Source organism: Pan paniscus, chromosome 13 (genome assembly GCF_029289425.2).
Source record: "Pan paniscus chromosome 13, NHGRI_mPanPan1-v2.0_pri, whole genome shotgun sequence".
Lineage (NCBI taxonomy): Eukaryota > Metazoa > Chordata > Mammalia > Primates > Hominidae > Pan > Pan paniscus.
In genome coordinates, this window is record NC_073262.2 from 62,105,253 (window position 1) to 62,120,805 (window position 15,553).

General features: G+C 35.0%; 1 protein-coding gene across 8 annotated transcripts in view; it reads right to left on the reverse strand.

Annotated features, from left to right (window-relative positions):
* BAZ2B (bromodomain adjacent to zinc finger domain 2B) overlaps positions 1-15,553 on the reverse strand; it is a 399,198-nt gene that overhangs the window by 100,823 nt on the left and 282,822 nt on the right. For 6 of the 8 annotated variants that reach the window (XM_063595387.1, XM_063595391.1, XM_063595390.1 and 3 more), the window contains 2 exons: positions 15,407-15,515; positions 15,038-15,139 (listed from right to left, as the gene is read on the reverse strand). In XM_063595387.1, coding sequence (XP_063451457.1) covers positions 15,038-15,139; positions 15,407-15,515 — 211 coding nt within the window. The remainder of the gene's footprint in view (positions 1-15,037; positions 15,140-15,406; positions 15,516-15,553) is intronic. The other 2 variants (XM_057301418.2, XM_063595392.1) reach the window with 1 other exon arrangement.

Here is a 15,553-nt window from a genome sequence, read left to right on the forward strand (position 1 = left end):
CAGCTAACAAATTAAGACAGAAAGAGTTAGAATATCAGGATTCTGCAATACCTAATAAATTAGTGAACTGAAGAATTGAACTTGAATGGTTGCCTATCATCAAAAAGAGACACAACTAGACAGATATCAGCCTCCTGATGGAGGCTCATACAATCACCTATAAAATAGTACTGCCCCTCACACACACACAAAAATCAAACCTGGATTTGATCAAGCCTCTAGATTTAATTACAATAACTTTAAAAGAAACACGGAAGTATAAGTTAAACTATACGGCAAAATCCATTCTGTGGGAAATTCTATAAATGACCTAGTTTCTTCAACAAATGTTGCAAGAAGTAAGAAAACTGTAGGAAGTTTAAATGAACCTTAAAATATGTATCAAACAAGCCCAATTTGTGGACCTTACTTGGATACTTATTTAAATAGACAAACTGGCTGGGCGCGGACTGGCCGGGCACAGTGGCTCACGACCTGTAATCCCAGCACTTTGGGAGGCCGAGGCAGGCAGATCACCTGAGGTCAGGAGTTCGAGACCAGCCTGGCCAACATGGTGAAACCCCGTCTCTACTAAAAATACAAAAATTAGCTGGGTGTGGTGACAGGCACCTGTAATCCCAGCTACTCGGGAGGATGAGGCAGGAGAATGGTTTGAACCAGGGAGGTGGAGGTTGCAGTAAGCCGAGATCGCACCATTGCACTCCAGCCTGCAGGATAAGAGCGAGACTTCATCTCTAAATGAATAAATAAATAAATAAATAAATAGACAAACTGTTAAGAAAATTTGAACAATAAAGAGACAACTGAAAATCTGAGCAATGACTGAGAGTTGATGATATCAAGAACGTATCAATGTAAATAAGTACAACCACTATGGAGAACAGTTCGGAGGTCGCTCAAAAAACTAAAAATAGAGCTACCATATAATTCAGCAATTCCACTGCTCTGTATATATCTAAAAGAAAGGAAATGAATATATTGAAGAGGTATCTGCACTCCCGTGTTTGCTGCAGCACTGTTCACAATAGCCAAGATTTAGAGGCAACCCATATGTCAGATGGATAAAGAAAATGTGGTAAATATACACTACACAATGGAGTACTTACTCAGCCATAAAGAAAAATGAGATCCTTTCATTTGCAACAACATCATGGATGGAACTAGAGAATATCACGTTAAGTGAAATAAGCCACGCCCAGAAAGGTAAGTTTTGCATGTTCTCACTTATTTGTGGGAGCCAAAAATTAAAACAATTGAACTCAACGGAGATAGAGAGCAGAATGATAGTTACCAGAGGCTGGGAAGGATAGTGAGAGGAGAGGGGCAAGGGAGTGAAGATGGTTAATAGTTATAAAAAATATGTGGGTAAAATAAATAAGATCTAGTATTTGATAGCACAACATGGTGACTACAATCAACAATAATTTATCATACATTTAAAAAAACCTAAAAGAGTATAACTGGATTGTTTGTAACACAAAGAAAGGATAAATGCTTGAGGTGATGAATACCCCATTTACTCTGATGTTATTATTTTGCACTGTATGCCTGTATCAAAATATCTCATGTGGTCGGGCGCGGTGGCCCACGCCTGTAATCTCAGCATGTTGGGAGGCTGAGGCGGGTGGATCTCCTGAGGTCAGGAGTTTGAGACCAGCCTGGCCAACATGGTGAAACCCCGTCTCTACTAAAAACACAAAAATTAGCTGGGCATGGTGGCGGGTGCCTGTAGTGCTAGCTACTTGGGAGGGTGAGACAGGAGAATGGCTTGAACTCGGGAGGCGGAGGTTGCAGTGAGCCGAGATGGAACCACTGTACTCCAGCCTGGGTGACAGAGCGAGACTCCATCTCAAAAAAAAAAAAAAAAATTCTCATGTACCCCATATATATATATATATATATATATATATATATATATATATATATATATATGCCTATTATGTACTCACAAAAATGAAAAAAATTAAAAAGAAATTATATATTAAAAGTATAATAGTGGTACTGTGGTTATGAGTCCTTACCTTTTAGAGACACAAATGGAACCATTCCTTCAACAAATTTTGGAAGGGAGAAGTAGATGAGGGTATATGTAAAACAGTATTGGTCAAAATGATAATTCCTAAAACTTATGATGGGTACAAGGTCTATATTATCAGTCCATCTATTTCTGTATATATTTGAGATTTCTCATCATAAGCCTCCTAGTGGAGGCACATGCCAACACAATGCTAGTGTATCTGCGGCCGGGCTCAGTGGCTCATGCCTATAACACCAGCACTTTGGGAGGCTAAGGCGGGCAGATCAAAAGGTCAGGAGTTCAAGACCAGCCTGGCCAATACAGTGAAACCCCGTCTCTACTAGAAATACAAAAATTAGCCGGGCGTGGTGGTGTGCACCTGTAGTCCCAGCTACTTGGGAGGCTGAGGCAGAAGAATTGCTTGAACCCAGGGGGTGGAGGTTGCAGTGAGCCAAGATTGCGCCACTGCACTCCAGCCTGGGAGACAGAACAAGACTCCGTCTCAAAAAAAAAAAAAAAAAAAATACTGCTTAGCACATAAATACATGTATCCTGCATGTGTCAATCAAAACAAATACACTATTATATTACCTTATAGTCCAAAATAATATGTTCAGATATAGGAGACATCTTTTAAAAATAATTGTCTTATTATTTCTTTTTAAGAGTTAATTCCTTCAGTATGAAGGTTAAGGAAATTTTTAAAACGTGTTTTTCTCTAAAAATATCCTCAAAGTAGAAATTTTGGTTGAGTCACTAGAAGAAACTGTGCAACCAAAAATAACCCAAAGTTCTTGAGTTTTACGTTATAACATGATTTGCCTAACCTGGGGCAAGAAGTCTATGAATATCGCAGTTAATGGGCACTAAATTGTACGTGATTATGGATAATAGCTACATCCCACATTCTAAGTATTGTGCTTTGTTCCAGATACTTTGAATAGACTATACACTTTAATCTTCACAACATTTCTATCTCATATGGTGGGTTTTATTGTCTTTACAATTGAGGAAATTCAGGCTGAGTGAGGTTGAATAGACAGCAAAGAACAGACTGTGATTCAAACCCATGACTGTCTCACTCTAAAACCTGTGCTCCTGACCACTATGGGTACTTGATGTTATAAAGATGTTCTTATACTTGATAAGTGACAGATCATAACATTTAGCCATGAAAGCACAGCCAAGATTATGTCAAGAAAAGATCGTCAGAAAAAAACTAATGCATATGTTCATATATATATATATGCTAAAAATAACATCTATACTAACTCCTTTCAGTAATTCTTATCTTAAAGATAATTTTAAAATTTAATTCTGAGGAAAATGAAAATTTTTTGCTGAGATTCCAAATAAAGTCAATAGGAACAATAGTTGTACAAAGTGTATTTTTAGGCCATAAGCCACTAAAAAGGAAGATATCAGCATAGTTTTATGTCAGGTTATGTTCACCAGCATGGGAAGCTTTTGATTAGTTTAGGTTTTCTTTTTTTTATTATGTTCTTAAGCACCAAGGCAGCATGTATCATATAACTTGTAAAATATAAAGGTAACATTCATGATACTTGGAAGAGAAGAGTGACTACTAAAAGTCTGTAAACAAATCTGCATTCGGTTTTTAAAGTATCTTATTAATAACAAAATCAATTTTTGGCCAAAATTTTAAGAGTTCTGTCAACTTTTCTTATCTAATTTTTACATAGTTACGTTTTTATTCAGCTAGGAAAATACACCTGTGTCAAAAGAGGAACAAAATATGTTGGTGCCTAGAACTTCGCAGACAAATATAGTGACCATATCATTCACATTTTTGCCCTTGGCATTTAAAAAGTAAATACTTTCTAAAGGGATTGCATATACTGGATTACGTATAATGTCTTCTGGCTCTTAGATTTTAGAAAATGAGAAAAGAATCATTAGGAAAATCTGAAACTTATACAACAGCTTTAATTCATTGAAGAGCCAAAATAATTGTGGGTGAGAACAAGTAGTATTTTTCTCAATAAATTTTTCCTCAGGAAAAGCAAATACAATTTATATCATTTGATTCACATGCCATTGGCTTTTTATCTATCAGAAATTATATATCAAAAGAATTTAATTCTTTTTTCTTGATTTCTAAGACTTAAAATAGTAAATATTTGCTGAAAATAATTTTTGTTGACTAAGATTTTTAAAATATGGATAAGAAAAGATGATCAACAAGATGGAGATAGCAAAAGATTAGGTTTTTTTTTTTTTTTTTTTTTTTGAGCTGAAGTCTCACTCTGTGGCCTAAGCTGTAGTGTAGTGGTGCAATCTCAGCTCACTGCAACCTCTGCCTCTTGAGTTCAAGTGATTCTCCTGCCTCAGCCTCCCAAGTAGCTGGGATTACAGGCGCTTGCCACCATACCCGGCTAATTTTTGTATTTTTAGTACAGACAGGGTTTCGCCATGTTGGCCAGGCTGGTCTTGAACTCCTGACCTCAGGTGATCCACCCGCCTTGGCCTCCCAAAGTGTTTGGATTACATGCGTGCGCCACCAAGCCTGGACAAGATTATGTTAACTATATTATTCTAATTCTGCTTTCGAGAGTTGCTAATTTGTATTCTTAGTGAATAATACCTTCACTTCTATAAATACTACAAAGAGAAAGAAGGAAAAAAAGAAAAGGGTTTATGTTTTATTTCGGAAGACTGAATAATCCAGGTAAATAAGGTAATGAAATAAGTGAAAGTACACTGTAAAGCTGTAATATATTATAAAAATGAAGTTTTCACTACTTAAATATTTGTTGAGGCACCTTTACTCTGAGCAAGGCATAACATTATCTAAAAGTCAGCTAGAGAGAGTTCTTTTCCCTAAAGGACCACATTTTTAACAAGGACCTCAGGCTCAGTCAATTCTAAGGCAGGTGACCCTAGGACCACACCCTCAGTAATGCATTAGAAAAAGAGTTTAGAGCTTGGGAGAGAAAGTTGTCTCAACTGTCCATATAAAAATTATGATGGCCTGGATTAGAGCACAGGAATTAGAGCTAGAAAGAGAGATGAATAGTACATTAGTCTTTTGGGAGAGAGAACTGGCTGAAATTGAACACCGCCTGGATGTGAAGGAGGAAAGCCTGAATGTAGACCAGAAAGGCAGTTAAGGTTTGGAGTAGTCTCTAAAGAACATGGAAAAGGGAAATAAGTGGCAATGATGTTTTCTTACTGAACAAATAAGGATGCAGAAATATTTGAGAAAACTGGAAAACAAATTTATTGCTCAACTTTTTTATGACTTATAAACAGACTTTTAAAGAAAGAAAATATTTCTTTTTAGTGAGTTCTTAAATATTTTCTGTATTCAGAAATTCAAAAGAGATCATGAAATTTATTTTCAATATGATCTTCCTATTTCAACATTTCTGTTATATAGTCTTCATAAATAAATGACTCCAAAGGATAGGTGAACCCTTCATGAGGGACTGGTTTGTTTTCACCTTATCTTATAGACAGTAAATTGCCTAATTAACTGGGTTTCCCACGTTTCACCGAAAGCTAGAGTAAATATGTGGTTTAGCAGCCACATGTTTAGGTCTTAATGGGATGTGTTCTCAAGTCTTATTCCTGATTCAATTTTACTCATCCTGGCTTGACTTTTTCTTTTGTTGCTCCCATTTTTTAAATACTTGTAAGCTGATTTTTTTTTTTTTGGGAAAAGCAGTATATAATTATGTAAATACAGTATACCAGTCCACCAAAAGCTGATTAGCTGAATGATTTATTTGCTAAGTTATTGATGACTATTTTTAAAGTTTTAGTATCACCAAGACTGGGATGCAGCAATTTCACATGGATTTACAGTCCTGCGCCACTAGATGCCCAGCTTCCCAAGTTAACATTTGAGATGCCTAGTACTGTCCTTCTTGAATGCTCAATGTTATGTAAGTGAATGGAAGGACTTTGCTCTTCTCATATTTTTCTGGACTGAGACCTGTATCTATCCCAGTCCTTGCCTCTGGTAGTAAAATATTTGTGGGGTATGTTTTAAATCTGGATTAAGGCAATTGGTTTGACAATTTAAGGCCTATTAGTCATTTGGTGGATTGATCATTTACCAAATTGATTTCTGGTTAAATAATTTTCAGTAAATTTAACCATAGCATAAGTAAACAAAGTTAATTTTTTACTACCTTTCCTTTTGAAATTGTACTTTCAGAATCCTTTACTTCCCAATTTGTTTATATGAAACTTTTAGAATGTGACACCTAAAAGCAAATTGATCTTAAAGACCTCTTATATGCATTTACATTACAGATGAGAGAATTAAGTTAGCTTCAGTGTAAGTAATGTAAGATACGAAATTACCCTTCTAGAACTAAAAAAATTCTTTGGGAATGAGCAAAGAAAGGGTATCAGATATTCGCGACGAAATTTGACAATTCACATGAAAAAATTAACATCATGAGAAAAAAATCAAAATTTTGTTGGATTTCCTTACGCCTTTTCAATTTAGTATTATGTCTATTTCTAGCTACTTAATAGTGCCAGAGGTAGGCAGTGAAAGGGTGATAGATTATAAACTTTATGACAGATATTCTTAAGTCACACTAGTCATATAGCTTATTATACCATACACTACATAGCACTTTAAAGATGTGAAAGAGTAAGAACCGTGAGAAAAGGTGTCATCTATTAAAAACAAGTGAGAAAGATGTGGTTTGATACAACTGTTTCCACAATGCTGACTATGCTTTCTACTTACTCAAAGTATGTCATCCTCTAATAGTCAACGACTTTCAATATCTCCTCCTTCTATATCCTTGGATTCATACAGTTGTCCTCCTAGTATAGGCCTTGCCTAGCCGCAAAAATCCTACCTGGTAGATTAGTGACATAAATTTCCGGACTTATAGATTTCTGGTACTGATCTTTCATGTTCTCAGTGTCCATTCGTGCCCACGGCTATGTTGCATTAGGTGTGACAGTTAACAGCAGAGCTGAATTAGAACTCTGGTTGTTGACTTCCAATCTTTTGTTCTTCACTTAATTCGAAATAATTACCAGCATTATAATTGTGCCAGAAACTGTGTGTTGCCTACCTTACTGTGAAGCCTCCTCTTACTCCTTATTAACAAAACCCTAATTTTTAGCTGGGCAGCATTGTGCCAACTGTTTTATCTTCCTCAGAGAATAAGCTTCTCTAAACCAACAATCATTTTTTTGTATTCTTCAGTTTCTCTATGAACATTAGTTTTTCTTCAAATTCAGGCTTTCAACTTCATTTCTGTACTGAAAGTTGTGTTCACAATTTGCTCTATGGGAAAATGCCTTTAGGGGACATCTACTTACAGAAAAAACTGCCTGGCACATTAAGTATTTGCCACACATATTTGCTGATTAAATGACTCAGAAAAAAAGGCTCTTTTCATTAAGAACTGTAGACATTTTACTTTTTATGGCTTGTGCATTAAAAAGAAGAAACACTGTACTTTTTTCTAAATGCAACATCTCGAAGAAAAAAAGCAACATTTTCGGAGTCATTTTAAACTTGCTTCTTCTTTGCATCTTTCAATTTTATGCTTTTTTTGGGCCTGGTAACAGTAGACATTTCATACTCTAATGGTTCTAAACCTCCTGGTTGAAAAAAATAAACTTAAGGTCTTCATGCTTAGATGTATAGCTTTCTACAATTCACAAAAAATGCTTTTCAAGGTAGATCATCATATATTTCAAAATAATACGTTATTAACAATTTATTTTGATGCCTTCCTCTATTCCTAAGAAATATGTAAATACCTCTTATCTTAGTGTTATAGTTAGGTAAATAAAAATAATGCTATTTTATTACCAAAATATGTCTAGCTCAACCTTATCTTCTTTTATTCTGACAATCAAACACAAAGTAAAATAAAAACAATGCCATTTTATTCAACAATTTTTTTATAATGTGATGAAACAGAAATCTGTAGGAAATTTATTTACCTTACACCATCTTCAAAGGTGTTTCTTAAACTGCTAACAGAAATTCATTAAAAGGTAGCCAGCCAGTACAGCATAGGCTTATATAGAGTATTACAATTGTTTTGTTCCATGAAGTCTATCACTCCTCTAAAATCAAGATTTTTACAGAAGCTGGTAAGAAGTGTTTGAAAACTATCAGTATGCTGAAAAGTAGCCGATGCTACAAATTCCTCACTACATCTGTGGACCAAAATAAATAAAACTGATAATGGATATATTAAGTGTATCTTATTCCCTATTTCTTTCTTTCCATTTTTTTTTTTTTTTTAATTAGAGACAGGGTCTCAATCTGTCACCTAGGCTGGAGTACAATGGCATGATCATAGTTCTCTGTAGTCTCAAACTCGTGGGCTAAAGCAGTCCTTCCACCTCAGCCTCCCAGGGAGGTGGGACTACAGGCATGCAGCACCATGCCCAGGTAATATTTTTATTTTTTGTGGAGATGGAGTCTTGATACATTGCTCAGGCTAGTCTTGAACTCCCAGACTTAAGCATTCCTCCTGTCTTGGCCTCCCAAAGTGTTGGGATTACAGGTATGAGCCACTGTGCTGGGCCTTTTATCCCCGTTTCGTTTGTAATCCTATTTTCTTGAATTAAGGGCATCTCCTTTTCTAAAGGTAATAATTACATTGTTGTCCTTCAGTAAATGATAAATTTACCTAAATTTTAATAAATATAAGCTCACACACCTCTCATCTTATTGTACTATACAAAAGTTAGTTAATATTTTCAACAATTGCTTGCTGTTAATATTAACAAATACATATATAATCATATCTTAAGCCCAGAAATATCTTGAATCAAAAAATGATTAAGCAAAATATCCATGGTATTCAACAAGAAAAAATAAAAGGCATCCAAATAGGAAGAGAGGAAATCAAACTATCTGTCTTAAGAGACAAAATGATTCTATACCTAGAAAACCCTAAAGACTTTCACAAAAGGCTTCTAGGACTCATAAACGAGTTCAGTAAAGTTTGATGATACAAAATCAATATACAAAAATCAATAACATTTCTATACGCCAATAGCATCCAAGCTGAGAGCCAAATCGACAACGCAATCTCATTTACAATAATAGCCACAAAAATAATAAAATACCTAGGAATATAGCTATCCAAGGAGGTGAAAGATCTCTACAACAAAAATTACAAAACACTGCTGAAAGCAATCAGAGAAGACACAAAGAAATGGAAAAAGTTCCATGCTTATGGATAGGAAGAATCAATATTGTCAAAATGGCCATATTGCCCAAAGTAATTTACAGATTCAATGCTTATTCCTATCAAACCATCAACGTAATTTTTCACTGAATCAGAAAAAACTATTCTAAAATTCATATGAAACCTAAAGAGCCTAAATTGCCAAAGCAATCTAAGCTAAAAGAACAAAGCTGGAGGCATCACACTTACCTGACTTCCAACTATACTACAAGGCTACAGTAACCAAAACAGCATGGTACTGGTACAAAAACAGACACACAGACCAATGGAACAGGACAGAGAACTCAGAAATAAGACTGCACACCCATGACCACCTGATTTTTGACAAAGTCAACAATAACAAGCAATGGAGAAAGAAATCCCCTATTCAATAAATAGTGCTGGGATAACTGGCTAGACATATGCAGAATATTGAAACTGGACCTCTTCCTTTCACCATATACAAAAATTAACTCTACATGGATTAAAGACTTAAAATTCCTAGGAACAAACCTAGGAAATACCATTCTGAACATCAGCCTTGGCAAAGAATTTATTACTAAGTCCCTAAAAGCAACTGCCAAAAAAATAAAAATTGACAAGTGAGACCTAATTAAACTAGAGCTTCTGTACAGCAAAAGAAACTATCACAGACAACCTACAGAATGGGAGCAAATATTCACAAACTATATATCTGACAAAGGTGCAATATCTAGACTCTATAAGAAACTTAATTCAACAAACAAAAAATAACCCCATTAAAAAATGGACATGAACAAACACTCCTGAAAAAAAGATACATGGAGCCAACAAATATACACAGAAATGCTCAACACCCTTAATCATTAAAGAAATGCAAATCAAAACCACAATGAAATACTATCTCATTCTGACACTAGTCAGAATGGCTATTGTTGGCCGGGTGCGGTGGCTCACACCTGTAATCTCAGCACTTTGGGAGGCCAAGGCAGGCAGATCATGAGGTCAGGAGATTGAGACCATCCTGGCTAACACGGTGAAACCCCGTCTCTACTAAAAACACAAAAAAATTAGCTGGGCGCGGTGGCAGGCGTCTGTAGTCCCAGCTACTCAGGAGGCTGAGGCAGGAGAATGGTGTGAACCTGGGAGGCGGGGCTTGCAGTGAGCCGAGATGGCACCACTGCACTCCAGCCTGGGTGACAGAGCAAGACTCTATCTAAAAAAACAAACAAACGAACAAACAAAAAAAAGAATGGCTATTATTAAAATGTCAAAAAACAATAGTTGTTGGCAAGGTTGCAAAGAAAAGGGAACACTTTATACACTGCTAGTAGGAATGTCAATTAGTTTAGCCACTGTGGAAAGGCAATGTGGAGATTCCTCAAAGAACTTAAAACAGAACTACCATTAGACCCAGCAATCCCACTACTGGGTATATACCCAAAGGAAAATAAATTGTTCTACCAAAAAGACACATGCCCTCACATGTTCATTGCAGCACTATTCACAATAGCAAAGACATGGAATCAACCTATATGCCCATCAACAGTGGACTGAATAAAGAAAATGGTATATATACACCCAGGAATACTATGCAGCCATAGAAAGAATGATATCTTATCCTTTATAACAACATGGATGCATATGGAAGCCATCACCTAAGTGAGATAATGCAGGAACAGAAAACTAAATATCACATGTTCTCACAAGCGAGAGCTAAACATTGAATATCCACAAACACAAAGATGTGAACAGTAGACACTGGCGACTACTTGAGCAGGGAGAGTGGTGGCGGGGGGTGGGGCTGAAGGTTGAAAAACTACCAATCAGGTATTGTGCTCCAGGATCATTTGCACACTGAACCTCAGTGATGCACAGCTTGCCCACTTAGCAAACCTGTACACGTACCCCTGAGCCTACAATAAAAGTTGAGAGAAAAATAAATAAAGCACTGTGTCCCTAAAAAAAGCATCAAACTACATGCTTAAAAACGATTTCATTTTATTGCATGTAAATATGCCACAATAACATTACTTTTTAAAGAAAAAAGTTTTTTCAATTATGGGCTTTTTTTCTTTAAAAATAATATTAGCAACAAAGAAATTCTTAAACATAAGACAAATTAAAGATTTTATCTTTTCTGAAATAAAATATTGATGGGCTGTTGCTTCTCTTTCAGATTTATCACAGGTTGCTGTATAGACTTTGGGGGTGAGGGGACTTGTTTTTGTTTTCAATTAGCTTTTTTACTTCTTTAGTATTTAATGTTGAGATGAATGGCCTTTTATGTAAATTATACTACTGGAAGGAATAAATCATTATCTCAATAAACTAGAGAAAAACCCAGAATTCTGCAATGCAGGTATTATCTTCTAGCAGAAAGTATTATCTCCTAAATTTTATATATAATATATGGAGAACTGGAATTCTGCTGATGCAATTTTTGTAATGTGTTAAGTAAAATTAGAACATATAGAACTAACGTTGGGGGTTTTGGGATATGTTTTAAGATTAAAAAATGATGAAAAAAATATACTTCCCAGGAAAACGTTTTAATAGGACAGTGATTAAGAATAGAGTTGTCCCTTAGTATCCAGGACCTCCCTCTATGAATACCAGTATCTGCAGATATTCAAGTCCCTGAATAAAAATAACACAGTATTGGCATATAACCTATACCTATACTCCTATATACTTTAAATCATCACCAGATTACTTATAATAGTAAACACAATGTAAATTTTATGCAAATAGTTGTTACATCATATTGCTTAGAGAATAATGACAAGGAAAAATGTCTGTACATGTTGACTACAGATACATTTTTTTTCCTGAGAATTTTCAATCCACAATTGCCTCAATCCGCAAATGCAGAAAACACAGATATGGAGGGCTGACTGTACTAATGAATCCACAAATACAGCATTTCATTTGCTATCAAACATCACAATAGATACACAAAGCTTGGAAAACTGTAGTGGCAACATTTAAGATCATTTTGTACAATCTCCATGCATTTGGAAAACTATGAATTCTCAGTTTTATTGAATTACAAAGAATAGGGGTATTTAGTTTTAAAAGACAGGAAACTGTTTTTCTGTTGTTTTTTTTAGATGGAGTCTCACTCTGTCGCCCAGGCTGGAGTGCAGTGGCCTGATCTCGGCTCACTGCAACCTCCACCTCCCAGGTTCAAGCAATTCTCCCTGCCTCAGCCTCCTGAGTAGCTGGACTACAGGTGCCCACCACCATGCCCAGCTAATTTTTGTATTTTTAGTAGAGAACAGGTTTTGCCATGTTGGCTAGGCTGGTCTTGAACTCTGGAGCTCAAGTGATCCGCCTGCCTCAGCCTCCCAAAGTGCTGGGGTTACAGGCATGAGCCACAATGCCCGGCCTGTTTTTCACATTATATACATAAAACAAGCAAATTTTAGAAAAGACACAACATGCAAAAAATGTAGAAAGCAAAAAAAATCCATTGTTATCACCATTACATCCATCATTAGTTTTGACACATTTCCTTCTAGTCTTTTAATATCCAGTTTTTTAAACATGTTTCATCATCAAACCACTTACACAATTTGCATAAAAGCAGATATATTGTAAATACGTATGATCATCACTGCATAGTAGCAGTAGCTTTGTGTCACACTATATTTTACATCTTCTACAAAATTTAGGGTGATCAAAATTATTTCACATCATAATTACTATAACAAAAATATATAATCTTGGTTTTCAGAGAACATTCTTATATAATGATATACCTTTCCAGTTTACCATATGCTTAAACCTATTAATCACACAATCCAGTATATAAAAATGTACATGGTTTTATAACTATATGCATCTCTAATTAATTAACTAGAACACTTTTTTGGATGACTTACCTTTAATTGTTGTTTTCTAGAAGTATCCTGAATTCCTGTGTACTAATTTTGGTTTTAGCTAAAAGAAATGCTCTAAAAATTACGAATGTTTTCCCCTAGCATTCTGCTGAAATGTTGGCAGCTTAACATATTTGGCTTTAGTAATTCATCCTATTTCCTTGATTGGAATTGATCTCAACAAGACAGTATGCATTTGGAAAACACTGATTATATTTAATAAAAAGTGAATGCATGTCAAGGAACATTCTACTCTGTGTAATGAGGCTTTATAGATTAGGTCTAATTATCACTGATATAAAACTAAAAATCCTTTATATGCTAAATAGCAATTAGCTTTCCTCTCCGAACAAAAATCTAGTGAACTTAAAATCACAAAGACATCTTTGGCATAAATAATACAAGTAAGAATCTGACAACATGAAACAAAGACTTTTAAAACGATTAAAGTTCCTAATATGTTTTATGACTTTAAAACTGATATCGTGTATACAGAATGTGTAACACTGTGGTTCACTAAAATTCTAAGAATCTGGTGACAGATTTAGTCTAAGTCAAAATCTTTAGTTTTTAAAAAAATAGAAAACCCTAGAATATATTTCCATATATTTCTATAAATCTCAGATAAACCCATTTTGACATTTTAGAACTACCAATAAAGAGACAGGTAGATCTGGACATAACTTCTTTCTTTAAAAGTCATGGACTACAATAGAAAATAGGTTACATGATGTATGCAAAAGATTACTTTTTCAGAAAACTTGAGTTCTAGTTATGTCTCAGCCTTGTGTGTGACCTTAAAAAATTCCTTTAAGCTTCCAAACTCAAAATAAACCTCTTACAGAATGAGGGAGACCTTTTCCATTTCAAAATTATAAAATTAAAGGGTAAGATAGGATAGAAAAGCTCCCTATTCACAAAGAAAATATTAATTGCCAAAAAATTTTTCTATGCATTATAATGGGACAGAAGAGAGAGAGGTTCAATGAAGAAGGAAAATATCAACTTCAGCTGGCTGAGCATTTTAGCCTTTTGAAACATTTTTATGCATATGATCTCATTTTAATCTTGCCATAATCCTATGAGACAAGAAGTGTAATTATAATCGTTTCTATTTGGCAGATAACAAAGTGGAGGGAAAAGGGGGCATTATTTTGTTATTGTTCAGAATTACAAGAGTATTTCACGGATTAACAAGAATCTAGGTCTCATCACTCCTTAACTGGGACCCCTTTCAATGCAGCTAAAGGGAATAATAAGCACATGCAGCTGAATACAACTAAGGAACAAAGGGAAAGCATTAAAGAAAACATACAGGAAATGAGATCTCCTTGGTGGGTTCTTTTTGCTGACTGGTGAGGATGTGTACTTAACACTGTAAGCTCAAAGGGAGCTGTGGTGATATGTTCAGAAATGTGTACCACTTAATGTAAAAACTAATTTCTGCAAAAACCAGAAATTTCATTCACCTAATTTTAAGAAACGACAAAAAAAAACTTATCAAACTTGTGAAAATGCATCATATAGCGTGGCATAATCAAATGGACAAGATTCTTCCAAAACACTAGGGCATACATATCCTCTTTTGGACTGACTTATAATAACAGGGTCTTCATATTCAAATTAGTTTTTAAAACTAGCTGTACTTTTCAGGAAACTAATGTTTTCCTATATTTCATATGAAGATGCAGATGCTTTTATACCTATATAAACTGCAAAGTTATTGGTTGAATTAATAAACAGAAAAAATTTACTTAAATATGAAAAAGATACCTATTATGTCAAAGCTCCTTGTTACTGAAACATAGTTAATTGAGGCCTTAATAAGTGCTTACCACAAAGTTATATGTATAGCCATATGAACTAATTAAAGAAAGGCAATGCTCCAGAGTGTAGTGAAATTTACTTCATTTAGGTTATGGTACTACTTTTTGGTTCAAAGACTATACTTTTTAAAAAGTGGATACCTGCGGTCCATCTCTGGCTTCATAGAAGTCACCCACTCTTATTTTTGCACTGAAGCTGAAATTGTCCCTTGAGATATCCATTATTCCATTTCTGCTGAGATACTGAAAAAATCACATATTTTTCCACTTCAGGTTTTAATAATTACAACCCAGCTTTGATGTATAGCTAGCTTCAGGACACTAATGTTTTGCATATTCTATCAAGGGGCTCTAAATTTATAGGAGATCAATTTAGGTTAAGTACAATAGTCCCATACATGAGAATATTTAGTATCAAGGAACTTTATCTGAGAAAGGAGTACACTTTTTTTTGTACATGATCATGCTTAATAGGCACCAAATGTACATTATTTGGTGAAAAGTATGTACCTTTATTACTTCAGGGTACTGCCTAAGTTTCTTTCCACATGGAGCATAATATGCTACTTCTCCTTGAAGGCGCCCTCCAAAGTTTCTTATTCTTGTCTCTCTCTGCCAGCTACACATAACAGAAATGAAGGTTATGACATACTTAAT